Genomic DNA, 27911 nt, shown 5'->3' on the forward strand with positions numbered 1-27911 from the left:
ATATATATATATATATATATATAATTTGGAAAGAAGTCTTGCATTTGTTTGATGAAAAATACAGGAATGCAATTTATTCCTGTGATGGTGAATTTAGCTATTTTTTCAGTGTCACATGATCCTTCAGAAATCTGATTTGGTGCTCAAGAAATATTTCTTATCAGTGAAAATTTTGCTGCATAATATTTTTTGTTCAGAATGAATGGATGAATAAAGTTAAGAAAAACACAGTTATTTGAAATGGAAATCTCTTGTAACTATGCGTTCTTGCTGATGTTTGACCCCACACTTTTGAACAGTAGTGCCTTAAAATATCATACCAGAGGACAACTATAGCAGACGAAGGAACGTGCTTACATTACACCGCTTCATGTCTGTCATGTACTTCCTATACACCAAATGCATTTTGCATATATCTAAGCCTTCTGCCAACACTAAAATGCCCTTGTAAATGCACACATGCAAAAAAAATTATTTTGCACTCTATATCTTTTAATGAGATTATAAGTTTAAATGTTATGTAAAACCCTAAAACCTTCATGTCCCATATTAAAACATATTCAGGACCAAAACTGAGACGATGTGAAACAAACCACTGTAAAATAAGTGAAATGTCTTGGTTAGAATCCTGGTATTTGCCAGTACCCTGTTAAAAAGGTAACGTATTGCTTGTAATTCTGCACAGAATGACCTTCTTTACAAACAAACTCTTTGCAGTGACAAGCTGTAACACTTTGACTTCTTAACTGAAGTGTTGTTGTTAGTCTAGTTGAGATACAATTGTGCTGTCTCAGACACAGGGTTCATGTGAAAGTTTCACATAGGCTTCAGTGAGGTTTCACAAGTTCAGTACAAAAATTATTAACCTTGTGGTTTTTCTGTGAGCTAGCACTACCCACTTCCTTGAAGTGGATAGCAAAGAAAAAATGTATAAACAAATGAGGTTAATATATCAGCCCATAGAGGACTGTGACAGAAATGCTATAGAGGTGGGAGAGGGGGAAGGGATGGAAAGGAGGTATGAGGGAGGAGATCAGTAGAGACAGGACATTTCAAAACAAATATCTGAATGATTCAGTCAGTGAAACCGGAAGTTCAGTGAACAGCCAGTTACTATGCACAAAGTGGTTTGCAACAGGCTGACATGAAAGAAGGAAACTAGTTAGGGGGACAGAAAAAAAGGCAAGAGAAACTACAGCAGAGAAGGAGCAACAAAAAAAGCAGATTTTCACCACCACACCATTCTATAGAGACAAGGTAACATTTTTTCCCAATTATTTTTCTGATTACTGTCAATTAAGCAACTCCAAGGGGTTTCTAATGTTCTCTGTTGATTTAAGTTATATCTATGAGTGTTTCTCTACAGGTTACCTCACTGGTAAGAACTCTGAACCTCGGTCAATTGGAATAATTAGTCTAAGCACTTCTTTAAGCTACTTGTCCTTCGAGGCATCTTAAGTTTGCTGCCATAATATGATGATGCTTCTAAGCTTTTAGGCTATGTATGTGTGTCTGTGCGCTCTATATGCAAAACATTTTATGCACCTGTACAGAGTGCAGTTTTATTAGCAGGCGTAATGGAGAGATAAACGAGCTTGCTCTAAAATATCTTGGTGAAGGAAGCCAATCTGATATCGATCTAGTTTTTCTGGCTGTGTGGCTGTTGGTTAAAGATTACCATGCTTGATTGAATTTGAACTAGAAAGTGTGAGAAAGCTACTACAACAGCAACAACTAATGAAACTCTGTCTTTACCATATACTAACACAGTTTTACAATTTTAAGTTGTATAAACAGACATAAATTAACACTGAACTAAATATTAACCTAGATTAATAAATGCTGGAAACATTTTTATTCATGATACCTAATGCATAAATAACTAAATAAATCTTATTATAAAATGTTTCCTTCTATTCCTTAATATGAATACTGTACTGTCATATTTTTTTCTACCATAAATACCACATACACAACGTAATTATTTATTTTAATTGTTACAACAAGGGAAGCTCACTGATTTGAATCTTTTCTACCTGATAATACATTGAGGGCTTTTATTTTATTCAAGGCCCTATGCTGATTTGATTGTAGGTGTGTCTTGGTTTCATGTTTAAAATTCATCACATCGATTATTCTGTGAAAACAGGTGATATAGCCCAAAGGAGATCATTCTTATGCTCTTCCAGCCATCATTGATTTCTGCTTTCACTTCCGCAATACATTGCTTGCTTTTGTAATTGTCCAGTGCAGAAAGAAACTGGTTGCACAATACTTTGAGGCATCAAACTAACAACAGACCAACTGACTAACATAACACTATATAGCTCTCTATTAGATATTTTATGTAACATTTTGATCCAGATTTTGATCCACTTCAAATGTTGACTAGTGTATATATATATATATATATATATATATATATATATACACACAATGCCCTCCATAAGTATTGGAACAGTAAAGACAAAATTGCTCTGTTGGCTGTGGAGACAAAACATTTACAAATATGATTAAAAGATGAATATGAGACAAAACTACAGAGTGTCACATTTTATTATTGGGTGATTCAACACAGATGTTTTACCAGCTAAGAAGTTCAGCACTCTTAGAGTTTCATCCCCCTATCTGATGTGAGCACAAGTATTGGAACAGTTGCCTCAGATCTTTCTAAGTGATCAGCTGTGTCCTGTTGCATTAATTCTTCAGATATTAAAAGCAGGGAATGTGTTGTATCAGTTATATCCATTGCTTCTGTATTCTGAATCTTGCATTTGATGATGACACACACAAACTAGGATGAAGTTGAGGGAGCTGACTTTGAGAGAAAAGCAAGCAATTTGGATACTAAAAGAAAAGAGGAAGTCAGTTAGAGCTCTAGCAAAAACAAAGGCCATGGAGAAATCAAGAGTTTGGAAACAACCAACGACACCAGCAACGACCTGATCGGCTGAGAAAACAACAGTAGGTGACAGGGGCAGACTGGCCATCTGGCAGACCGGGCATTTTAGGGCAGACGTACTTTTTGGTCCGGGCCTATACATCTTCTCATACCATATTTGTCTGATAGGCCCATAAAACTCTTAGCAGCCTATAGTTTTCTCTGCCTAAATAGTTGACGTGTTGGGGGGGCGCGAGTGAAATTAGACAAACTGGGGGGGGGCGCATGTCCTAAAAGGTTGAAAACCCCTGGTGTACTTATTGAATGAATCCGTTTTTGGACGAATCGGTTGAATAAATGATTCAGTGATTCACTCATTAACACAGTCAAATGCTCTGTTCCTGAATGAATCAGCCGTTTGAATTCATCAGTGTGGATTATAGTTTTATTATATTAATAAATTACACTTTTTAGAAGTTTTTAATGTGTCAACTCTCACTCTTTCCTATTATTATATGGCTTTAGTGCTTTTATGGAATAGGAGCTGGTATACATATTCAAGAGCGTGCAAAGATGGCTAGTATTTTGATCGTATGTAGTGGGCCGGTCTGGGCCAAAATGCCAGGGCCGATTTTTTTGTCCCAGTCCAGCCCTGGTAGGTGATGACAGACAAATCATAAAAGCTGTGAAAATGAACCCTAAAAGACATGTCTGTAAAATCATCAACAAATTCCAGAAAGCTGGGGTGATGCTCTGACAATCTACTGTCCTCGGGAGACTTTGACACAGAATTACAGATGCTACACAGCAAGATGCAAACCTCTGACCAGCACCAAAAATAGAAAGACAAGATTAGAGTTTGCAAAAAAGCACAAAGGTGAGCCAGAAGAGTTTTGGAACTGTGTTTATGGACCGATGAGACAAAGATGAACCTTTATCTAAGTGATGGGAAAGGAAAAATGTGGAGAAAAAAAGGGAACTGCAAATGATCCCAAGCATACAGCCTCATCTGTAAAGCATGGTGGAGGTGGTGTCATGGCATGGGCATGCATGGCTGCCTCTGGAACAGGCTCTCTCAACTTTACTGATGACTTAATGTATGATGACAGTAGCAGAATGAATTTAGAAGGGTTAAAAAAACCATCTTGCCTAACAATATTCAAGAAAATGCCACCAAATTCATTGGGAAGTGCTTCATATTGCATCAGGACAATGACCCAAAACACCCTGCAAGTTCAGTCAAGGAATTTATAAGGGCAAAGAAATGGAAAGTCTTAGATTGCCCAAGTCAATCTCCAGATTTAAATCTGATTGAACATGAATTTCACCAGCTGGAGAGGAGAGTCAAGGCAGAAACTCCCCAAAACAAACAACTATTGGTATTCGCTGCATTAAAGGCTGGGAAAAGTATTTCAAAGGATGAGACCAAGAGTCTGGTGATGTCTATGGGTCACAGACTCACTGCTGTGATTGTGGGCAAGGGATCTGCAACTAAATAATAGCTTTTAATCTTTTATATCTGCCTTATGTTCAACTGTCCCAGTACTTATGCTCACATCAATGAGTGGGATGAACTCTAAAAGTGCTGTTCTTTTTATTTGGCAAAACATATATGTGTTGAAAGCAGGGCTTGACGAAAAAATGAAAAAAAAGTCAATGGTTCACTCAGAGCAGAATCGATATTTTAACGTTTCCGTTCCTGTGTTCCTCTGTATTATTATTACCGTTACGAAACCGGTTCGAGTAGAAAAAATAACGGTTAATAGCGTTATTTTTAAAATGATCTTTGCCTATAATAATAATAATAATAATAATAAAGTACAGTCTTTTCTTTACACAAAAAGAAAAAGAAAGAAAAAACCCTGCTGCGCTTAGTCACAGCCAATACAGCATAATCTTTTCTCGATTTTTACATTTCTAAATGTAGGTTACTAAACAAAAGAAAAAAAAATCTATTAATGCTTTAAAGACATTAAAGTATTTTTTAAGATATTTAAAAATGTTTGCTGCAAATTGTAAAAAAAAAAAAAAACGTTACTTGTATAAAATTGCGTTTTGAGGAAAAACAAAAAAACAAAGGCCAAGCCACGTCGCATTTTATTAGGCTATTATTCAGAAATTATGTAGGCTAAAATGCCGGTAAATCTAAAATGTTTACAAACATTATAAACAGTTATTCGTTTCTCTCCGCAACAAATCCTCTAAACTTGAGGCTGCTATAAAAGGCTATAAAAATGTCAATCCAAAAAATAATTAAAGGTGAAACTGATGCCTACCTCTCTCACTCGGCACGAATCCAAATGTTTCCATATTCTCGACGTATACTAAAATATTAGTTATTGGCTTTTACTTTCATCTATGTAAAAATATCCGCACAGTGAGGCGGTGGTCACGCTGAACACAGCAGATTGGACAATGGAGCACTGTAACTTTTTACATGTTTCTTTAACTGTATTTTATTTTGATGATGAACTGGCTGCAATGTTGCAAAAATATGTCTTCGTGCGCGTGAGGCGCTAGCGCGATGGCCATACCAACGCTGGTTGGTTATACAGATGCTAGACATCATTCAAAACTGTCAAGCTATTGCAAAACAAATAAAACTGTAAAATAAAACTGTAAAGCTTTTGCAAAATAAAGAAAACTACTTTCTGCCGTCTCGTTTTCCTTTCCGAGAACGTTGGAATGCATCACAATGAACTGTAGGCCTAACTCAGCATATACGTGAAATATATTTAGTGTATAGGCATTTATATTCCTTTTTATGTAAGACTATAGTTTTATTCTGTTTTCTGCGTTCACAGAAGCGCCGCAGGTGCGTAAGATCTGTTGAATCCATCTTACACTGTCCTCGGATAAACTCTAAGGCAGTACACAATATACTACAGTTAGGCCTACATACATTTGTATTTGTATGTGTGCAGATGGAGTACAAAGTGACAGTGGCAACCGGAACCTCTGAATATTCAGGAACCAATAACTATATATACATGACTCTGGTTGGAGAGAGAGGAGAGACGGAGAGAACCGTTCTGGACAATCCAGGCCTAGACTTCTGCAGAGGAGCAGTGAGTAAACATGCTTGTGTGCTTATGATTAAATATACTTGTTCTTCCTTTTTTCTCTGTCTAGTGCAGATGAGATATTTTTTTTTTTTACATGTGACAAATTATCATAACATTATGAAAAAAAAACACATTTCAAAAAAAGTTAAAAAAAATTTGTAAATCTCTAAATTGTAGAGACACACCAATGTTAAAATGTTGACCAGTACAAAATGTTAAAACGTTGATCTAAATGTACAAAATGTGATATAAGCATAATTAAATATGCAATACTGACTAAACATAATGAACTAAAACATCTATAATAGTGATATATATTCCTATCATTTTGTAGGTGGATGATTACACAATTAAAAGCACTGCTGATTTGGGTCGCCTGATACTGGTGCGCTTGGAGAAGCAGAAGTACTGGGTGGAGGATAACTGGTTCTGTCGTTACGTGAAAGTCAGTGTGCCTGGACAAAGATGCAGCTATACTTTTCCCTGTTACCGTTGGTTAGTGGGAGATAAAGTGGTAGTAGAGCTGAGAGAAGGCACAGGTCAGTTATGTTGAACTACATATGCATTAACTAAGATCAATCTGAGATCAAGATGAATCCACATGATTAAAACCTTAACTCCGGTTCCTTTACTCTCATAGCCAAAAAGATCAGTGATGACACCTTACCACTGGAGATATCTCACAGAAACGCAGAGCTTCAGGAAAGGCAAAAAACATACAGGTCTTTAAAGCGATTGGATACACTGAACCTATTACTGTATTCCTATCTTTGTAAAGAATGTACTTCTCACAAATGCCTGTTGAACTCGGTGTCTCACCTATCAGATGGTTTGCATGGGCCCCAGGCATTCCAAAATGCATTGATGCCAAGTCAGAGGCCGATCTCCCCCAGGACGCTCGCTTTGACAATGAGAAGCGCAGTGACTTTGTGGGATCCCTTCACTATGCGTGAGTAAAATGCACTACAGGTTTTGCAGTGCAAGTATTGTTTTATTAGAGTGACTTGATATGTTAAGGTCCATAAGCCAGGGTAAGCGTATTGTATCCGTTGGCATTCTTTTTCTTCTTCTTCTACCGCTCTTGTGTCTATGGCAGCCCCAGCCCGATCTCACGGCAATTCGTACGTATTTTACGCGTTGCCAATTCGTATGAATTTGTACGAATGACCTACACCTAACCCCGCCCCTAAACCTACCCGTCACTGGGGTTTAGACAAATCGTACTAAATTGTACGATTGAGGTCGTATGAATTTGTACGAATTAGCCACCTCGTAAAATACGTACGAATTGCCGTGAGATAGCGTTGGCAGCCCATAGAACCGCTTGCGGGAAAGTTGTGAAATTTGGCACACTGATTGAGGACAGTCCCAACATTAGCCATAGCAAGTTTGGAGTCTCTAACTCAAACTCTCTAGCGCCACCACTTGTCCAAACTTTCACTCATGTTTATGCTAATAACTTTTGAACCGTAAGGCACAGAAGGAAAATTATGTTTTCCTCTGAATCCTTGTCTAATGCTCTTAAATGCTCATTTAAAATTAAAAAATCATACAGTTTAGATTCTTCGCTATTTTTAAATAATTCGAAAAACCTACTTTTTCAAACTCAACGGTTTGTCTGATTTTCAATCTTCAGATCATCTTCAGACCATTCTGGCAAAAAGTTATGGAATTCAAGTTGATTCGTCCTACCATTCTCGAATAACGCGAACAAATTCTACGAAAAGCATGCAAAAAAGGATGTGAGGCTATATATTAGCGAAGGTTTGGCATATTGAGACCAAACTTGGAGGGTGTTATAACAAACATGACCTGAGGCTACCTGCAGTGTTTCAGCGCAGTGACGCCTAGTGGTCATTAGATATGAAAAATTGCTATTTTTGCTTATAACTTCTGAATGGTTTGGCCAAAAATCCCATGACAGACATTTTGGGCATCGGCCATTTTGAATTTTGTTGTAAAATGCTATATTTTATGAATGCATTGACGTATCATTATGAAACACGGTATGCATCTTCGACACCATGCCTTGATGGTACTCAAAAAGTTTGGATGCAGCGCCATCTTGTGGTCAAAAGTTATAATGAAATTTCTAAAAATGCTAATAACTTTTGTTTACATTAGCCCATTGTAATGAGACTGATGTTGACATATTCCTTGGATCAGGTCAAGAACATTGCTACAATAATGACAATATTGGCCGAACTTCCTGTCCGCCATTTTGATACATGCTGAAAAGCTACTTTTTCAAACTCCTCCTAGACTGTTTGTCCGATTTCGAGTCGGTATACAAAACGTTTTTCGTTTAACGCATCAACGAATTTGCTGGAAAGATGCCAAACTGCACCTGAGGCTGTATCTCTGCAAAGCTTTGACATATTTAAACCAAATTTTGTATGTGCCATTGTCACCTCACACAGAACACACCACATCAGTTTGGTAACAGCGCCACCTATTGGTCAAAAAATGCTAATAACTTTTGATTGAATTAGCCTATTATAATGAAACTGGTCTCAAAATATTCCTCGGGTCATGCCAACAACACACATCAATTATGCCATAGTAACTTCCTGTCCGCCATTTTAAGTTATGTTGAAAACCTACTTTTTCTAACTCCTCCTCAACCGTTGGTCCGATTTTCACCAAAATTGAGTCAGATCATCTTCAGACTGTGCTGACAAAAAGTTATGGATTTCGTGTTGAAAGATGAAATCGTTTTCGTACAGCGCCACTACAAATTTTAGGCATGGTGCCAAAATGAAAGCTTTGACATAATGGCAACAAACTTTGTGTGTGCCATTGTCACCTGATACAGAACACACAAAAATTATTTGATTACAGCGCCACCTGTTAGTCAAAAGCGATAAGCCATTTAATCATATTACTAGTTTGTATTTATGATTTTTCAGACATTTTAAATTAAATCATCCTAAAATTGCTTTTAGTACTTATTGTTGCATTTGGTCTGATGTTCCATGCTATGCTTAGCTCCTCATTTTGCTGCTGGAGTGCTTGGCCCCGTAATTGCTGCTTGCAGCTATATTTTACTATTACATTCATCTAATTACTAATCCATTTGTACACCATTTGGCCTCTCAGGCTTTTGGAGCTCTCTCTGAAAAAAATGGCTATCAAGTTCGGAAAGTCCTGGAATGACCTGGACGACTTCAAAAGGATCTTCTGGAAGCTAAGAAGCCCTATAGCTGGTAACAATCACTTCATCTGTCCTTTTAGATAAGTTACCACAAAATATGCACTTCATTCAATCACTTAATTCTTGGAAAGCTCTCTTCCCAGAAAATTGTACAATAAAACATATTTAAAATTAACATAAAGTGCTTTTCAACAGACTAGGTGCGCAGTTATAAAAACAGGTCGAGGTAGAGTGTCTGTTGGGAGCTATTTTTGCTCGAAGTTGTTTATCTCAAAAATATGCAAATGAGAATGTTATCCAGGGATACAGTGACACCGTGAAATATTTAAACCTGTTTTACCTGTTTGTTGATTGATTTTGTTCATTGGCTTGTTTTAAAATAATCATTGCTGAATCAACCTACTTACAAATGTGTTTCTAAATGTTATTAAATTAATAACATGAACTGGTGATAAATATTCTGATTAGAATACACCATGAAGCACTGGAAAGAAGACTGGTTTTTTGGTTACCAGTTCCTCAATGGCTCAAACCCACGGATGATTACCAGGTGCAAGGAGCTGCCCTCAAACTTCCCTGTCACTGGAGACATGGTGCAGTCTTCTCTGATACCTACAACCACGTTGAAGAAGGAACTCAAGGTGAGAGTTTAGTGTTTATTTTCTTAAAAACAATGGATTCTTGGAACAGTGGATCTAATAATGTTTTTTTTTGTCTCTCCTGCTAAAGAAAGGAAATATATTCCTGGTTGATCATGTGATAATGGATGGGATTCCTGCCAACGTAATCAGAGACAAGACACAGCACATAGCTGCCCCACTTTGCTTACTGTATGAGCATCCTGAGAAAGGTCTCATTCCTATCGCCGTACAGGTAAAACCTGCTGACTCACATTTACTTAGAATCATAATAATCTAGCTTTCCTAAACTTACTCCTGCCTCCATCAGCTGAAAATATGTTTGAAAAAAAGACAAAAAGCATATTAACATGAATTTTGTTGATTACTTATTAATGTGATAATGGTAGCAACATTACAGGAACACATCCAGGAATGAACTGTTAAACACTGATGTAAAGAATCAGAAATGTCTGATTGTTCCTCTCCCTTCCTTTCAGCTTGAACAGAAACCTGATAAGGACACACCCATATTTATAGCTAGCGATCCACCTCTGGCCTGGTTATTGGCTAAGATGTGGGTTCGTCACGCTGAGTTCCAGGTCTTCCAGTTGTTATCACATCTGCTACGCACACACTTGGTGGTGGAAGTGTTCTGTGTGTCCACACTCCGACAGCTGCCTGCTGTTCACCCTATATATAAGGTTAGAGGAAGTCTACAGGAAGTGCTTTTAAAGATACATTTGCATGTTTTTTTTTGTTCCAAAGTATTTTTATTGAATATTCTGTCAAACATGAGACATATAATACTGGTAGACATCTTTTAATTTTTTTAAATAACATCCCTACCCACAACAATTCCCTCTGTTGCATGATTATACTTTTAAGCTTTCTAATATGAAAATAAATAATAAATAAAAAAATGTACTACTCCTCTGCGATAACTGAGGGGTTCACATTTGCATGTTTAAAGTTAGATAATCACTGTTACATTGAAATCGCTGGTCATTTTGTTAAATTATCCAGTTGCATTGTATGTTAAGAGCCTTTGTGTTTTCTTTCTGTCACTTTTTCTCTCAATGCAGCTCTTGGCTCCACACCTGAGGTATACACTTGAGATTAACTGTCGTGGCAGGACACAGCTCCTCTCCCAGGATGGCATCTTCAAAAGGGTGTGCATCTGTAAAAAATAAAGCCGACAAAAAATTGATTATTTTTAGCACTTTGGATTTTGGGCACTGGAATTTTAGTGGTCTTGGATCTTATCACCCACTAAAAGCAGCCAATCGCAAACAACATAACTGTAGTGTAATTTTAATTCACTCAGTAATCATACATTTAAAAAATATATTTTTCAGGTGGTCTCAACAGGTGGAGATGGACTCTTGATTCTGGCCCAGAGGGAGTATAAAGTATTAACGTATCGCTCCCTCCAGCCCAAATTCGACTTCTTGGACAGAGGTGTAACTAAACTGAGAGATTATTTCTACAGGAACCATTCTCTTATGCTGTGGGATGTAATTGAAAAGTAATTTATTTAAATATGATTTCTTTATTCAATGCTTTTAATTCTTATGACTGTAGATGTGCAATAGACATAATTTTTGCATGTGAAAACTCCTGTACTATCAGATTTCTTTCCTTAAACGCTCTTTTTTTCTCTTAGTTTTGTTTCGGGAATAGTTTCCCTGTACTACAAAAGTGATGGTGAAGTTGAACAGGACTCAGAACTTCAGGCGTGGATTAATGATGTGGCTGTGGAGGGCTTTGTGGATGTGCCTCATTTTGGTAAGATATGAATACATCACTGGACTCACAAATGTTCTGTAGTGGATAAAGGATATATTTAGAACACTGTGCAGTGTATTTATTTAGGCTTGACAATATACACTACAGTTTGTAGACTAAAGTAATGGCTGTTGAAAATTCTGCTTTGCCATCACATGAATAAATTACATTTAAAAATCTATTACAAGAGAAAACAGTTATTTTGAAATAATACAATATTACTGTAATTTTGATCAAAAAAGTGTAGCATAAGAGACTACTTTGGTGGGCAGAGGAGAGTTCTTTCAAAAAATATTTAATCAATCTTGCCAACCCTAAAATATTGGATGGTAATATAAAATATCCAATACAATACACAAATACAGGTCACCAATATTGTATTTTAAAAATGTCAAAAGACATCAGTGAGATATATACACATGCTGCAGGCCAGATACACCATTAAGTTAAAATAAAACCGGAAAGGAAGTAATAAATAACAGAAAGCATAATAATACAGTGACCCCATGTGGTCACTGTCTATAGTGTCTTTTCACAATGAACTGCATCAGCTGTTTGCCTTGTGATTTTGTGTGATGGAACCGAATAAAGAGAAAAAAATAACTACATGAGCTAAATAAATAGCAATTGAAATGGACTGTTAGGAGTAACTATTGATGTTTCTTGCATGTCAGGCCTAGCCAGTGAGCTGAAGACCAAAGAAGAACTCATCACACTGTTAAGCGTGGTGATTTTTACCAGCACAGCACAACATGCTGCAACCAACAATGGACAGGTAGCTAACACATCACATCTTATCAAATCTAAAAAACTTGCTGATTTTTCACTATACTGAATGCAGGTTACCAGAAATACAATCGTTTACATGAAGTGTGTTAACTAAGTACTAAAAATCAGTTTACAAGGCATTACATAGCTTTATTGTGATCACTGTTGATCTCCCTCTCTGTACTGTAGTTTGATTGGTGTGCATGGGTTCCCAATACACCCTGCACTATGCGGCACCCTCCACCAACAGACAAGGATGCTGTCACCATGGACATGATCATGGACACACTCCCTGATATCAGCCAGTCCTGTTTGCAGATGGCCATCACATGGCACTTGGGTAGAGCACAGCCGGATGCGGTGGGTCAATAGCACAGGCTGTCACAACTGTGCTTTTATATTATATACACTCATATAAGTACAATATAATCCATATTTATAAGTAACATCAGACTACATCCATCCAAAAGATATTTCTTTCCATGAAGCATTAAAATGAATTAGCTTCTCTGTTTCCTCTCTTTCCTGCAGATCCCAATGGGCCAGTATGTGGAACAGTACTTCACGGAGCCTGATGCTTTGAAGGTGATTGATAAATTCAGAAAGGAGCTGAAAGAACTGGAGGAGCAGATAATAGCTCAGAATGAGGGACTGGAACTGCAGTACCTGTATCTGTGCCCAAGCCGCATGGAAAATAGCATTACCATTTAAAGAAAACTCTCATTCTAAATGTATGTATATATGCATCTGTGAGAATTTAGAAGAGTAGGTCAGCTAAATCTAAAAGTTAGCACACATTCAGATTACACTCAAAGTGCCTTTCCTTGCTATAGCTGAGACCAATGCCTTTCTCAGGAACGACAGCAGAAATACTGTGATATAATTTTGTAATTTGTTTAGTTTGTAACACTTTTTAAAGCATTAATGCATTAAGTTGTTGTTGTTTTTACATTCAGTGAACAGTGTTGTATTTCTTTTGAAAATAGTTCAAACATAACATTTCAGAAGTCACTGTTTGAGTGGTGCTGAACTGATTTCTGTGGATTTTTACTCACTGCTGTATAGTTTAATACATGTCATCAGCCTAATATGTACTTCATATGTACTGCATAAATAGCCCATTCTTTTTCCAGATGAGGACAATGAAACATGCATTACTAGTACACCTTTACCTATAGCTGTATGAAAAAACATGCATTGCACAGATATTTTCCATAGCAAATCAAGTCTGTTTCATTATTTCATATTGAATTCTTAACCTTCAGTACTTACACATGAGAGGTTTTGTTTAGCGTTTCCAGTTACTCATCTAAAATTTGAGAACAATGTTGACAGAGACAAGGTCTACACTTGTAAATTCCTAGTGACAAACTGCATAGGCAAAATCATGAGTCATTTATTTTGACAACAGAGCCAATGTGACCACGTAAAATTCCATTCAAAATTAACTTAATGAGCCTGCATATATGATAGGTGTTTAAGCATAAATAAAATCACAATTAAATCATTTATTTACGTTTGGTTGGTCTACTGATCAAAAGAGTACTATAAAAGGCAAATTAGGGAGGTACCACATAATCATAATGGTTAAGCGCACACATTTTATAGGCTTCAAGATACAAAGACAATAAAGAAAAGCACAGTAAAATAGATAATCTTATTCAATCTTAAATATCTACACTCATTTAAGGCTTCATTTTAAGGCAAATGCAGCATTACTACATACAAAGACAACAAAGGAATTTAGAGGTAGAGTTATACTCCAATAACTAGGTGGTACTAATGCACCAGATATTCCTTGCGCTTGTTCAGGCGAACTTGACAAAATGACAGGAATCCAATGCCAACGTAGATTGCTGCTGCAATGAAGCAATTGTATCCAACTTGATTGTACAATTTATAGATGTTTTGCAGTGCCATCGGCCTGAAATGAGAGAAAAGAATAGTGTTAGAAAAAAGCCAAAACCCCTTCGACAAGACTACTGGACTACATTTTTGGACAGGCTGAGGGGAGAAAAAAATGGTCAGAGCTTCTATCATGAAGTTATGAGAATATGTGACATTCCCTATGCTAGACAGACTTATTTTCCAGTGTGATTAAATGAGTAAATGGCAAAAGGAACTCACCCATCCTCCATGTCTTTCTCTGTGAAAGGTACATCCTCTATGAGCACAGCTGAATGTGTGGTGAAAAAAATCCCCAGCATTGCCTAAGAGGAATAAGATCTTGATTATCATGTAGGGCTGTATTTCTCCCTTCACTGGCACTGTCTGCTAGTTTTCATATTCAGGGTCCCCACACTTTTATGATTCCCCCCATGATTTTTTCGAATAGTTTGTAGTGACTGGGTAAGCATTCTCAGTATCAATATTTTTATAATTATAAACCTCACAAAGAGCAATTCCAAGCTAAATAAATACTTTAGGCCTTTAAATCAAACTTTTATAATTCCCTGACATTTCTAAGCTTCCCAGGACAATAAGAACCCAGCATTGTTGTTGACATTATATGTGAAGGGTATTTACTACAGTTATGCTTAATGTATTTCAATGACCTTTCAGCATGTATAAATTCCATGCATAAGAAACAAAAGAATAGTGACACAATAGAGAATATTTAACTTACCAGCATAATAACACCCCAAATGCTCAGGACCAGTCCACATGCTGCCAGCTTAGGACCGCAGCAAAGCAAAGAAGCCATTCTATAGTAGAAGTTTGTCCGTTTTCAGTTACTCAGAGAAGCCAGAGAGCCGTTTCAAATAAAATAATCTTTATACGACTGTCACTTCAACTTTAAAAGTTACTTTTAAGTTTTCTAGCCTCGGTAAGATCGGTCACCCGATTAAATCAGCTGACTTTAGAGGAAGCGGAAGTAGAGTGACTGCCGACTCGAGTGCAACATCATAAAGAGTTTGAAACTAACTTTATGCACTTCGTTAACATTCAGAGCTCCTCAAGTGTTTATTTAGACACACACACACACTCCAAATCCATTCCAACCATCTTTCACGCGCTTTATTAAACCATTTAAGATGACGAAGTACAAAAACAGCCACTTTTGATCGTTTTTAAGCATTTATAGTTTATTTTCCTTGAATTATGAAGTTTTGAAGGATGTTTTGTCCTCAACCGAGGGCTTATCTAAATGTTCTGTGAACGCAATCTAAACCCAGCAGTTCACTGATGGTTACAGTTTTGCCTTCATAAATTAGGCATGTTCAGACCGGTTGATATTTGACACCTAAACCCAAACCGTTTAGTTTTCATCTTAGAAACAAACTTTTTGTGCAGCTATCTATTAGAGGAGTTCTAGACTACAATCTACAGGGATTTTAAGGATGTATTCACTAATCTAAATGATGAAACTGGACACCTGAAGTGGTTACTTTTATGACTCTTCGCTCATTCTCCTCCCTTCACGTTCTCTCCCCAAATTCCTTTACTTTTTGGCTGAGTTTAGACATTTTTAAGGAACAAAATGTTGTTTTGACTAAACGGGTGAAAAACTATAGATATTACCCTCTAAAGAACGCAGTGTAAGGAGCAGAAAAGAGATACAATTAATCTCCATGGATGAAAAAGAGTGAAAAGGATAACGAAGACGAGGAGGGCACGTAACGGGACAGCAAGGAGGAAAACGAAGATTTAAAGTCCAGGACAATTATGGAAATGTATGATTTTTGACTTGTTGGACAGCAGGGCAGAATTTACAAACACATTCCACCCCTAAAAAAGTAAGTATACCTCTACAAACTAAGCAACACAGCAGTTTTAGGATACATTGTGTCAGTGCCATATACGTGGCCAAACGTGATAGCATAAGGCTACGCCTTTAATAATTAGAATGTATAAATTAGGTAAAATATGGAAATGTTTTCCTGTTTATGATTTAAACTTAATTTCCAAACTAGTTAGTATTTTTCATATTTTGGGACAATGCAGTTTCTGTGGTAATATGGCTCTTCATGTTCTAGATGTTGTAACGTTTCTAGGAAAATAATGCTGAAATGTTTCGTCCATATTCTTTGAAAGACAAACAAAACATATGTTGCAAGACAAGCTGTTTTACTAAGTAAAATGTTACTTGAATTGAAATACACACTAGTGTCTAATATTCAGGGATAGTGTCTGTTCAGTTAAAACTAAAAGATATTGGTAACTATTTTGAAAAAGTTGTTAAAAGTTACTAGAATAAGTATTTAATAAATAAATACTAAAAATAGGTACCAGAATATGTAGTTGGAGTGATATATGAACCACAGCATCCTATAGAATTTAATACGAATTGAAAATAGGAAGAATGTGCAATTTGTTAACAATTGAATAATTACTAGTCACTACTGGTTGGCTACTAGTAGCAAACGAATAAATGCTAGTAGCCTCTCACTGAATAATATTCTTGTAAGTGAAACAGGTTCTGACACTATTATTTTCTAGTAATTGTAAAGTACTATATATTATAATTACATACTATAATAAAAAAATACTTTATAGAACTGAGTACTATAAACAAACATAGATACTAATTAATTTAAGGAATACATTTTAAATAGAGTTTGCCAAATATGGAGTCTGTCCTGATCTGATGATGCCAGTTTCTATTAAAAAAAAAAAACTTTGAGAGGCAGCTTCTGTCTTACTATCTCCAAAAACATTTGGTGTTATAGAATTGTTATTTATTTATTTATTAGATTTTTTTAATTGTTTTCCCCTAAAATATATCGTCTTCTTGATCCTCACTGTTAGGGACCTTGAGAATGGATGGAGAAAAAGAAAAAGAGCAGGAGAGAGGAGATGAAAAAGAGAGTGATGAGACAGAGGAGGATGCAGAGGGGGCAGCCTTATTATGGCAAGAAGGATACCCTGAGGATGACCTGGGCTTACCCATCATGCACTGGGAGGATCTGAGTCTCCGTATTGCTGAACTTGAGAAGCAACAAGAAGAGCGAAGACAGAGGGAAAAGGTCTGAATGAGAGTAAAGATAGTAATATGCTTTGAATGGTAAAAGATTAAAAGACAAATGACACTTCCTGTTTTGGATTGGCAAGAGCTACAGTTCTTTTTACTAGTACTCCTTGACTATTTATCTACAATAACAGCTACCATGAATTTATACTGGGATGTTTTTCTGCAGGACTTGGACAGGCTGACAGTAGACTGGCCAGAAATCAGAGGGCTGAGCAGCCACAGAGAAACCTATGAGGACATGGAGGATGATTGCAACAGTCGTCTGACTGCTCTGACAACAAGGTCACACAGATTTCATAAATCTCAACTACTTTTCTTTTCACTTCTTCTGAATTTGAATAAAATCTATAGCAATAACGCTTTATTATTATAGGCTTCAGAGCCAGATGAATCTACAGCTTTGCTTCATCAACAACAGTGAAAGTGAAGAGGAAGAAGAGGAAATGGAGGCAAAGAACAAGGTCAAATAAATTGCAATATTGACATTTTCACTGTTTATCAGCAACATACGACATACTGTAATGTGAACAATGTGATATTTAAGACAGATGTGATATTTAAGATTTTTATTCATGTTTGATTTTGATGAGATTTATAAGATTATTAATGGCTTTTTATGCTCTTTGTTACTTTTTCAGGTGGCAAAACAGTTAAGTAAGAGTGGCAGCAATCAGAGGTTAGAGAAAGAACGTGGTTCAAGCTCTGCATCGACTAAGAAAACCAAATCAAGAGGGTTCAAGAATGATGTCAGAGCTGCACTGAGTGTACTCAGACATAAATTGAGATTGGAGCACAAACAGGTTAGAAAAGAGCAAATACTCATGACTTCAAGAAGCACACCTATTCAAATAATTATTTTCTATTAGTTATGTAGATGCCATGTTCTGTTCACTACCATTCAAATATTTGGAGTCAGTAAGATTTTTTTAAAAGAAATTAATACTTTTATTCAGCAAGGATGCTTTCATTTGATCAAAACTGACAGTAAATACTTTTACATTTATACAAAAAATAATTTTCAAATAAATACTATTCTTTTGAATATTATATTCAGCAAAGAATCCAGAACTAAAAATAATCACAGTTTCCACAACAGTATTAAGCGGCACAAGGGTTTTCAACATTGATAATAATAATAATTTTTGAGCACCAAATCAGCATAGAATTCTGAAGGATCATGTGACACTAATGGCTGCTGAAAATTCAGCTTTGCCATCACAGGAATAAAATACATTTTACAATAAGTACAAATAGAAAATAATATTTCAACATAATACTGCTTTTACTGTTTATGATCATATAAACACAGCCTTGGTGAGCATAAAAACATTTTAAAATCTTACCATCCCTAAACGTTTGAATGGTTTTGTATAAACGCAAAGTCATAATTGTACTTCACTGACCCCAATCACAGACTATACCTCCCAGTGAGGCTATCAGAGAAAGGAAGCACTATGAACGAAATGATTTGATGAATTTCAGCTTGAAGGAATTGAAAGCGCTGAGGACCTCACTAAGCAAAGACATTCATGGTAAGCCTAAGTATGATTTTACATATTGCGTTAAATTGATGATGTCTGTTGTGAATAATTGACAAAGTCTGTGTATGTGCGTAGACCTCAGTTCAGAGCTGGTGGGTCGACTTCTCACAAGGGACCAGCTGAGAACAGAGCAAGACGCCATGCTGCTGGAGGTACAAGATATGACATCACTCTGATGCACGGTCAAAAAAAAAAATATTTCCACTAAGGAACAAAATGACGGGACCCTTCCTTTACAAGACTGTCCGTGAGCTGCCTGAACTAATTGACTTTACTGTGAAAAGCTACAGCACTTCATCTTCACTTCAAAAGACTTTTTCATTACAGTTTTTTTTACGTTTTTAAGGCACCGATGAGGATTTAAAACAGTTGCAAGATCTAACTGATAAAGCAACAAAGCGGCAAAAGACAATAGCTCCTTTGCTCAATATTACTCTAATTTGTTTAGTGCCACAGCCAATTATGCCAAGCGTCACGTGTTAAGACATGGCTCATTAAATGCTACAAAGTATGTGTGAGTACATACATTGCCAAGCAACTCATAACTGGATTGTTTGTGTTGCTGTTTGTGAAATACTTAAATATTATTTTGTGGAATAAAAGGGAATTGAGTAAGATTGTAAATGTGTTCTGTTTTGCTGCAATGCTATAATATTGTTCTTTTGTTGTGTGTGTCTGTGTGTATTTTACCTAGCCAGAGTTTGTGTTGTCAAAAGGCCAGCTCAGCACTAATAGAGGAAAGAAGAAAGAGGGAGGGAGGGACAGATCATGGAGCAAGAGATGACCAAGGAGGGTCGGATTGAGAGAATGATCAAAATAGTTCAAGAATCTGATGTGAAAGGGAAAGATTCAGGTCTGAATGACTAGACAAAGCCGTCACTGCATACAGATATTCCTCGATTTGCTCTTCTTGATAGTCGAATTAGCTGTAACTGTGTTGAAATAGAGGCATTCCTCAAGTTTTATTTATACTGAGATTCTTAGTTTTTTCTAAAAAGGACTTTATCGCTCTATACTAAATGGGTAAGTGAAATATTTTTAACCGCTCATTACCAGATTTAATAGGATGTGTTTTGCTGTCCTTGTGTATGTCAATGGTGTTTTACAGTTTCAAAATTCATATTTTGCTTACCCAGAAAATTGTTAATGTGTATCTTGTCTATAAATATTCTTGTCTTTTTAGTCTCACTATTAAATAAGTTTACAGCTATGCAGGGCATTGGACTTTTGCAATATATGGGTAATGTGAAGGGTTGTTTGCACTGTTTATGGTGTTGTCTGATTCCCCAAGTACGGACCTTGTTATTTATTTAGCCAAAGCAGACTACCTTAATGTCATTTAGTGACCTTCAGGTTCTCGCTGATTTATTTACATAGTGTCATATATGTCTGAGAAGTGGTAGGCAATAAGCAATTCACCACGAGCTCAGTCAGCTGTGTGGTAACTTTACCGGGAGGTGGGGATAGCCATGACATCCATAGAATCCCAAAGGATGTTTAATGTGCAAATGGAGCCAGCGGGAGTCTAGGCGTAGATTAACAAAGGCTGAAAGTTTCTAAAGCTGGCAATTACATATCATTTATATTTGTTTCGAGGTAGAGGGATGGGATAGAGAGTTGTGGTGTGAGGAACGGGGTGAGGGGTGGGTAAAACAGAATAGAACATAGAGGGGAAGTGTGGTTACTGTTTGATGGGTTAATGAAGTGAAAAGGGTCTGAATCAGCAGCATATATACCTATGCGCAAACAGTACCAGGGGTTGTGAAAGAGAAAGGGGGATGCGGGGAGGGCTTGTGTGGGATGACAACTGCTTTTAAAGGTTTTGGCAAGCTGGTATTTTTTTGTGCATCCTAACACCAATGTATCTCTCATAGATGTTAAACTAGACCACAAGTAGGAGATCGCTGGAAACTCAAACAAACTTGTTCGTTGGAGAAAACGTGGTTTCAGAAGCATAGAAATGGGAGGATGAAACCAGGACGCTCCCTAAGAATCCGATTAAGAACTAGCCGACAATGACGACAAGTGCGCCTACTGTTTTGTTTGAAACAGATAAAGGGGCAGACGCCCAGCTTTCCAACTCACACAACTCTTCAGTTACTGGCTCCTGCAATATTGATGAGTCCTACAAGTACATCTTCCTGCCCATTTGCTACTCCTTTACATTTGTCTTCAGCATAACCCTTAACTTTGTGGTTCTCTACCGTTCCTTTCGACACACCAGGCACTGGAACGCGTCCCTGATTTACATGGTGAACCTGGCCATGACAGACTTCATGTATGGTTTATCCCTGCCCTTTTTGGTGGCCAGTTATGTCATGCGGGACGACTGGGTGTTTGGAGACTTCATGTGCCGTCTAGTGCGTTTCCTCTTTTACTTCAACCTCTACTGCAGCATCTTCTTCCTCACTTGTATCTCAGTGCACCGCTACCTGGGCATCTGCCACCCCATGAAGACCATCACCTTGGAGACCAAACGGGCAGTAAAGGGGACTTGCGTTCTGGTGTGGATTGCCGTTTTTGCACTAACGTGCCCAATTTTCCGTTTTGCAAAGACACAGAATCTTCCACGTGAAGGTAAGGGCTCTAGGGAGGAGATGTTTAATAATTGCTGGGATGATGCAATTGATAAAGAGTTCCATGATTACATCCCTTATGGGGTCACACTTCATTTCTTGGGCTTTTTTGTGCCGTTCAGCATCATTGCCTGGTGCTACTCGCGTGTAGTGTTAACAATATTTCGGACGCTGCACTCTCAACCTCCTCCTCAAAGAGTCAGCAGTGGGACGGTCTGTGAAAGCGTCACAGGAATTGGGGGAGAGGGCATGTCAATCATCTTGGGGGCTCAATCGCCTTATGTCAACAGACGGCGCAAGTCCATCAAGACCATAATTACCATCACTCTCCTCTTTGCCCTTTGCTTCTTCCCCTTCCATGTCACTCGCACCATCTTCCTACTGCTGAAAGTGACGAATAAGGTGCAGTGCCACACCATGCGCATGGTTTCCATCTGTTACAAAATCACTCGACCGCTGGCCTCGTTCAACGCCTGGCTGAATGCATTGCTTTACTTTCTTACTAAAGAGAAAAACGGGCCCTGTTGTCAAAAACCTGAACATGCCCAGCATGGTCTGCTATGGCCACTTAGAATGCTGGGAAAAGAAGAGGAAGAGGAGAATGAAGTTGAAGAGATAAGGAACCACAAGGACAATGAAACAACAGATAAAAACAATACACACAGAGGTCTGCCTTAAGTAATGACTATTGAGCATGTAAACGTGACAGTGTAGGACATCAACAAGTGAACCTGGTGGACCTGCCTTCATATGGGATTCATTTGAAACAAACGGATGTTTTTGTTATATTCTCTGTATTTGTTTAACTTTGTGTGTTCACATTAAACATGGAGGATCTTGTCGTATTGTCTTTTCAAGACCCCTTAAAGATTGCTTTACTTGTTGATTGCTTGATGGTTCATTAGTTATTGTAAAAAATATATATATATATTAAGTTGAATATTGATTTAGTGTATATTAATTGCAAAAACACACACATATATAGAATAATAAATTAATTTATAAGGTGTCTTATATTTGCAGTTGTTGGTATACCTCAGGATGGACACATTTTGTGCAGGAACTTAGCACTGTCATGTTATGTTGTGAATAATTAAACTGTTCTAATAAACATTTTCTGAACCTGTTTAAATGAAAATCTAATTATGGCTGTGATCTTTCGAAGTCACTACATTATTAAGCAATATTCCAGATTGGTATGTCTTTGTGCGAGTACTGAATCTAAATTTGTTCTAGAATAAACAACTTAAAGTTCAAGGTGTCAGTTTAGGCATATAGTTTGCATTATATTTCTAAGTATGAGGACATACACATAAAATAACAATACACATATTAAACAATGCTGATCATTTCTACATACATGTCTGTATAATTTATTCATTTATCATACTTACAATGACCTTTTTCCATAGTTGTCAGAAAGTCTTTTTTTTTTTACTTTAAGTACATTGGACATGAGTACTTCAGTATACAGCACAAGCAGCCTACCCTTTGTCCTTTCGTCCTTCAAAAATAAGTTATCAGGTGATCCACGAAAGACCTCAGCTTCATAGACTGTTATTACTACTTGGTATTACATTGGTTAATGATAAGCTGTCCTGTTGCAAGATTTTCTGAACCAAAGGAGCCTGTCTAAATATAAACATTTATATGTAGTAATGCATGTTATAATACCTTGTCGGCATAATAATGTAACTATTTCTGTTCTTCTAAGATCTCAGTAAATTTGCTTTTGCAGTACATGATAATGTACTGTATATGATACAGTCATGACAGTATTGATGCACAGATCATGTATATTGAGTATCTAGATGTTTTAATATCGAATAGTTTTTTGCCTAGATGTTGTCATAATTCATCATTTAGATATTATTTCAATAACTGCAGACACTCTGGACCAGTGATGGAAATAATAATAATAATAGTTATTATTATTATTACTACTACTATTGCCATGTTACTTTTCTAGATTTTATCATATAAAACACATAATGTCTGTTTGTTTTGAATACCTTAAACCCATACTAGACTCATAACTAGACAGAGATAAAGAGAGTAAGGTTAGATAACGTGTACTAAAAAAAAGGGCCAAATATGTATTTATTATTGGACCCTGGTAAACATCTGGTGCATTTTTGTCACTTTATGTGCCACAGGTTCCTGACCCTGTCCTGGACATTATATATCAGGCTCTGTGCACTCTTCTCGTAATAATCTGTTGCTAGATTTGTAAAATGTAGTAAAACTAAGCCGTGTTTTCTATTCATGAGGCAAAAACAAGCTCTTGACATCAACTGTACGATGCCAGCTCAGAAAATACACAGATAATACAACAGGGGGCGACATTGTGGCCATTCAAGACTTGGAAGTTTGGAAATTTAAAAGAAAACCTTCCCGACCTGCACCGCGGCTAAGACACGACCTGACGGTTATTAAAAATGATAAAAAAATAATTATAAATTATTGAAACAAATAATTCAACAACGAATAACTAGAATAGCTTATGTTAACCAATATGCAGTAAATCCTTTTGTGGAAAAAAATATTTTTCACTGAGGAAAATTTATATTTATTTTTTTATCTGTCCCGTGTCATCACACTGGTAGAGCTGCTGCAGTTGAACATTGGCGCCATTTTCAAACTTCAGAGCCTCAGTGACTGGAACCCTTGTAACAGCTACATTATTCCTCATTATGATTTTTTTTTTTTTCAAATTCTTTCCTTAGGACCCTTCATTACTTTAACTACTATTTTTTTTACAAATATTGGCAACTGGAAGAGGATTTTCATAAAAGGTAAGCAATTATTATTCCTTTATTTGTATAATTATTTTAAGGTTTTTGTAATCGACAAAACATTTTCACAAACTTGTCCCCTTTATCATTTATTGACTCTGAGTTTTTTTTTATTTTTATGTTTTATAAAGTAACACAAACATGTAGCTGTAAATACAAAGTAATGGTAATTCAACAAAATATGTAAAACATCTTTTATAGAATTACGAGGCGTTGGTAATTTTATATTTGTTGTTTATGGTAAGCTGTTTTAGCACTTTTGTGTTTTATATAAAAACGAAAAATAAAACAAACATACTTCCTTACTATAGTAAAGCAGACTACCTCCAAAACGTGTAGGAATCCGCGGCATAACGTTCAAACAACTTATGCGATACTTTGAATGTATTGACAGCATAAAGCAAACCGAATAAAGTAGACTTCTAGTCTTTGCCAAATGTTAGCTTTTAAAGTCGATGATTTCTCGGTGCCTCTAATGTTCTGAACCACTCCCCTCTGTTGCTGTCCCCTCACCCACAACCAAGCTTCAAGCACTACTTTCCCCTCTTTTAATTCGTTCCATAAAATAATGGCTTTCGACGTTAGATTTATTCACAGCGATTTCTTCGATTGAAAGAGTGTAGACAGGAATGAAAATATACTGTCTAACATCGAAATGACAGTTAAAGTTGTTCATTCTACTTTATTTGAAAATCAGAACGTTGGTTCGTCGAATGACATCTTTAGGTGACGGTGTGACGAAATAGAACTCTGCAGAAAAATAACGACACATTTCGAATGGAACGTTAGTTGAAAACGTGCTTTGAGGTGACATTCAAAACCACGAGAGAATTGTTTGGCGATGAATCAAAATTTCAAGTTTCCAAGTATGCAATTTTCAAAACTATATTACCTGCCCCATAAAATAAATGTAAAAAAAAATATCTATAACCGACTAATTGTCTGTTTTGAAACCTACATCCATCGTATATCGATTCAGATGACTAGGTTTGAATAAATTATTTTATCGCGTTTCCCGTAGTTAGGCAAGACAATAATTATTATGCCACCCAATTAATATTCCACTTTGTTATATCACAATCTATTGTCGAGCTTTACCGTTTATATGTATCTGGTATATATATATATATATATATATATATATATATATATATATATATATATATATATATATATATATTTCAGTCCAGTTACTATTAGTGTCAAACCAATTAATCTGCAAATAAACACAGATATTCGAGTAGTATTATAGAATGATGCTTGGCTTTGCTACTGTTTTAAAAGTTGCCCTAAAGTGTTACAGTTACTATCAATAGTAATGGAATGGCCTTTACAATGACCCTGTAACCTCGTGATGAAAGTACACGTAGCTTTTTATTAGTTTTGGCATGAATTTTGCTTTATAGTTAACTTATTAATTCCAGTAGTTTCCTTTGTTCCGTTGTTTTTTTCTGGGCTCACAAGATTTTCTTCATGAACAATTTGAACATTTGAAACGCTGCTGTAAAGATTTGGCATGCCATTCTTGTCATATTGACTTTTTTTTTTTTAGAATGTCTAAAAGTATGTAGTGTGCACGTACTGCATTAGCATTGACTGAGCTTTTCTGAACAAATGAATAAATGGCATAGAGTGAGGATGAGGTCTTGGGTATGCCATGAAAGCTCTGCACCTGTTCCTAGATGTCATATTTAACAATATTCTTTGATTTTGCTACACATCTTCTGAAAGTAATGAGATGCAGGGGGAAACCCTGCTCATTAACCGCATACTGTCATATGATTTACATACATTTGTATGATTATATTATAAAACTTGTATATACTTGTAGCATTGTCAGTTTTTTCTCATTGTTTAATTTAAGCCTCTTTATTTGCAGATTTAAAAAAAAAACTTTAGTGCTGGGCTTTTACGTTTTTAGTTGGGGTATTTTTAGTCTTCCTGTTTTGGTGTGTGGTTCCTGAAGCTTAGTACTTTTGTCTTTGGTTGTACAAGATGATACTGGTAGGATTAAAAGATAAAAAGACAAGGGACTGTATACTTTTGGTACAGTAATGATCTTCACAGAGAGTACTATGTGTATTTGCTCTTTTAGGTTAATCTTTAAGAATTTTATAATGACAGTGATTTATTAAATGTGTTATCTTGCATTAGCTGTGTATTATTAGTAAATTATTTTGAAGCTAATCTGGTTTTCAACCTGGTTGGTTGCATTAGCCTGTAAAAGACATTTTGTGAAATGTAAGGTTGTATTTTAATCGAACTTTCCATGACAATATGTTGATCTGAAAATGTATTGATTAACTGGACATTCATTTCTCTTTTAATTCTGCTTATTTGACTTGAATTATCACAGAGGTCTTTGTCTTGTCTGGCTCTATGTGTGTGTGTGTGTGTGTGTGTGTGTGTGTGTGTGTGTGTGGTTTGTGTGTACTGTTGGACCATGGTTGTGCTACTCGGTAAAACTATCTGTAGAACCAGATCAACATATTCTCCACTCTTTGTAGCCAGCCTTGTACTACACAGAAAACCCACAGAGACCCTGCATAAAATCTGGCCACATTGAGAGCATAAAGAGTATCAAAGTGTAAAAATTTGCTTTGTTTGAGCACTCCAAACTGTTGACATCTGTTTTTGCTGTTCCTCCTTTGTTTTTTGTTTTTTCAATGGATAATGAACTAATGGCGAGAACATAGTCACGTTTTACTTTAATTTTGGACAGTGCGTTTGGACTTGAAACACCCCCTGTGCAGTCGCTCGAGTTTGGAGTTTGTGGTGAACGCTTGCCCGCAGTTTAACGCAAAAATACACCACAAACGTATAACACTTTTCCTAGTTTCATATCCCCTTTTCTGTGCGTCTTTGCAGCCGAGCCTTCTCCCTCTTTTGTTCCCCCCTCCCTCCCTTTCTCTCCGTTGGCTGTGTGAATGCTTTGGCAAGGCTACAAGAAATCAAGCAAGCGAGAGCTGCTAGCACTGACGCGCCCCAGACACTAAGCCCTAGAAATTAATTTTTTCCTCCGAAATGGTAGCACCGACGGTCCTCAAACTTCACACTCTTCTAAGGGGACCCCAGGGCGATGCCCTGATTTTTTTTGGGATTTTTCCTGTCCCCCGAAAATGTTCATTTTAATTGTAGAAACTGATGCCCCGGGAAAAAGGCTACAACCCCTGCTTTTTATGCCTACCAAGTTCCTCAGGCAGCCTCACTAGCTACAGCTAAGCAGAGGCTGCACACTGCACTGGACTGCTGGTCTGAAGGTGAATAGGGAGAGAAAGGGGTTTAAGGGCTGAAAATAGGTGCTGGTGGACAAAAGGTTTAGGCACTTATTTGACTCTTGGAACCCCACCCCCCAATCTGGAATGGGAGCCCCAAGCTCAGACGAATGGGTGTATTTTTGACCTGAAATTAAGACTTGGGATTCCCATTGATAAGTGCATGTGTGGGTTTGTTTTCCTTTTTAATTCTGTTTCTACAATTTTTTTGAAAGCAGCCACACTGTTTTAGGTGTAGATTTAGCTATAGATTTGCGAAGAATTCAAATATTTGAGGTGGGCGAACTACTTTGACTTTAATCGAGTTTTCTGAAAGAATGAAAAAGTCTTTTTCAAGTACTTTCCTTGGCTTTTTTGAATACAAAAACAACTTCATTGAATTAAGTTGGGGAATTACTTTTTTTTTTTTTTTCTTACCCAGGTGCAGGAGACAGACTACACTGGAAGAGGGGAGTCCAGCGGGTTACTTTGGGAATACC

General features: G+C 36.7%; 4 protein-coding genes across 4 annotated transcripts; 3 read left to right on the forward strand and 1 right to left on the reverse strand.

The window, feature by feature from the left end:
- Positions 1-910: 910 nt before the first annotated feature.
- LOC306852692 (polyunsaturated fatty acid 5-lipoxygenase-like) lies at positions 911-13783 on the forward strand. The gene is made up of 15 exons (XM_079389742.1): positions 911-1257; positions 5806-5949; positions 6281-6485; positions 6587-6668; positions 6773-6895; positions 9046-9152; positions 9569-9741; positions 9830-9973; positions 10218-10421; positions 10803-10889; positions 11076-11245; positions 11384-11505; positions 12180-12280; positions 12463-12633; positions 12805-13783. The coding sequence occupies exons 2-15, from the start codon at positions 5806-5808 to the stop codon at positions 12982-12984; spliced, it is 2013 nt and encodes a 670-aa protein (XP_079245868.1). The 5' UTR covers positions 911-1257; the 3' UTR covers positions 12985-13783.
- LOC306852773 (ribonuclease kappa-A-like) lies at positions 13148-15155 on the reverse strand. Its single transcript, XM_079389842.1, has 3 exons — positions 14900-15155; positions 14401-14483; positions 13148-14197 (listed from the first exon to the last, which is right to left on the reverse strand). The coding sequence occupies exons 1-3, from the start codon at positions 14975-14977 to the stop codon at positions 14053-14055; spliced, it is 306 nt and encodes a 101-aa protein (XP_079245968.1). The 5' UTR covers positions 14978-15155; the 3' UTR covers positions 13148-14052.
- Positions 15156-15473: 318 nt separating this feature from the next.
- LOC306871708 (schwannomin-interacting protein 1-like) lies at positions 15474-19407 on the forward strand. Its single transcript, XM_079419818.1, has 7 exons — positions 15474-16010; positions 17023-17240; positions 17412-17527; positions 17619-17706; positions 17884-18045; positions 18660-18777; positions 18862-19407. Exons 2-7 carry the CDS (start codon positions 17034-17036, stop codon positions 18960-18962), a joined length of 792 nt encoding a protein of 263 aa, XP_079275944.1. The 5' UTR covers positions 15474-16010; positions 17023-17033; the 3' UTR covers positions 18963-19407.
- A 1394-nt stretch (positions 19408-20801) lies between these two features.
- Positions 20802-22040, forward strand: LOC306869926 (P2Y purinoceptor 3-like; the record flags this gene model as incomplete). The annotated part of the gene is made up of 1 exon (XM_079416881.1): positions 20802-22040. The coding sequence occupies one exon, from the start codon at positions 20802-20804 to the stop codon at positions 22038-22040; it is 1239 nt and encodes a 412-aa protein (XP_079273007.1).
- Between the last annotated feature and the right edge of the window lie 5871 nt (positions 22041-27911).

This window comes from Barbus barbus, assembly GCF_936440315.1.
Source record: "Barbus barbus genome assembly, chromosome: 1".
NCBI lineage: Eukaryota > Metazoa > Chordata > Actinopteri > Cypriniformes > Cyprinidae > Barbus > Barbus barbus.

Coding starts and splice junctions, on each gene's coding strand:
- LOC306871708 (XM_079419818.1), top strand. CDS start 17,034: ATGGATGGAGAAAAAGAAAAAGAGCAGGAGAGAGGAGATGAAAAAGAG. Junction 17,528..17,618: donor CTGACTGCTCTGACAACAAG/GTCACACAGATT, acceptor TTATTATTATAG/GCTTCAGAGCCAGATGAATC. Junction 18,778..18,861: donor ACTAAGCAAAGACATTCATG/GTAAGCCTAAGT, acceptor GTATGTGCGTAG/ACCTCAGTTCAGAGCTGGTG.
- LOC306852773 (XM_079389842.1), bottom strand. CDS start 14,977: ATGGCTTCTTTGCTTTGCTGCGGTCCTAAGCTGGCAGCATGTGGACTG. Junction 14,484..14,899: donor TTTGGGGTGTTATTATGCTG/GTAAGTTAAATA, acceptor TATTCCTCTTAG/GCAATGCTGGGGATTTTTTT. Junction 14,198..14,400: donor GAGAAAGACATGGAGGATGG/GTGAGTTCCTTT, acceptor CTCTCATTTCAG/GCCGATGGCACTGCAAAACA.
- LOC306852692 (XM_079389742.1), top strand. CDS start 5,806: ATGGAGTACAAAGTGACAGTGGCAACCGGAACCTCTGAATATTCAGGA. Junction 9,974..10,217: donor TCATTCCTATCGCCGTACAG/GTAAAACCTGCT, acceptor CCTTCCTTTCAG/CTTGAACAGAAACCTGATAA. Junction 12,634..12,804: donor GTAGAGCACAGCCGGATGCG/GTGGGTCAATAG, acceptor TCTTTCCTGCAG/ATCCCAATGGGCCAGTATGT.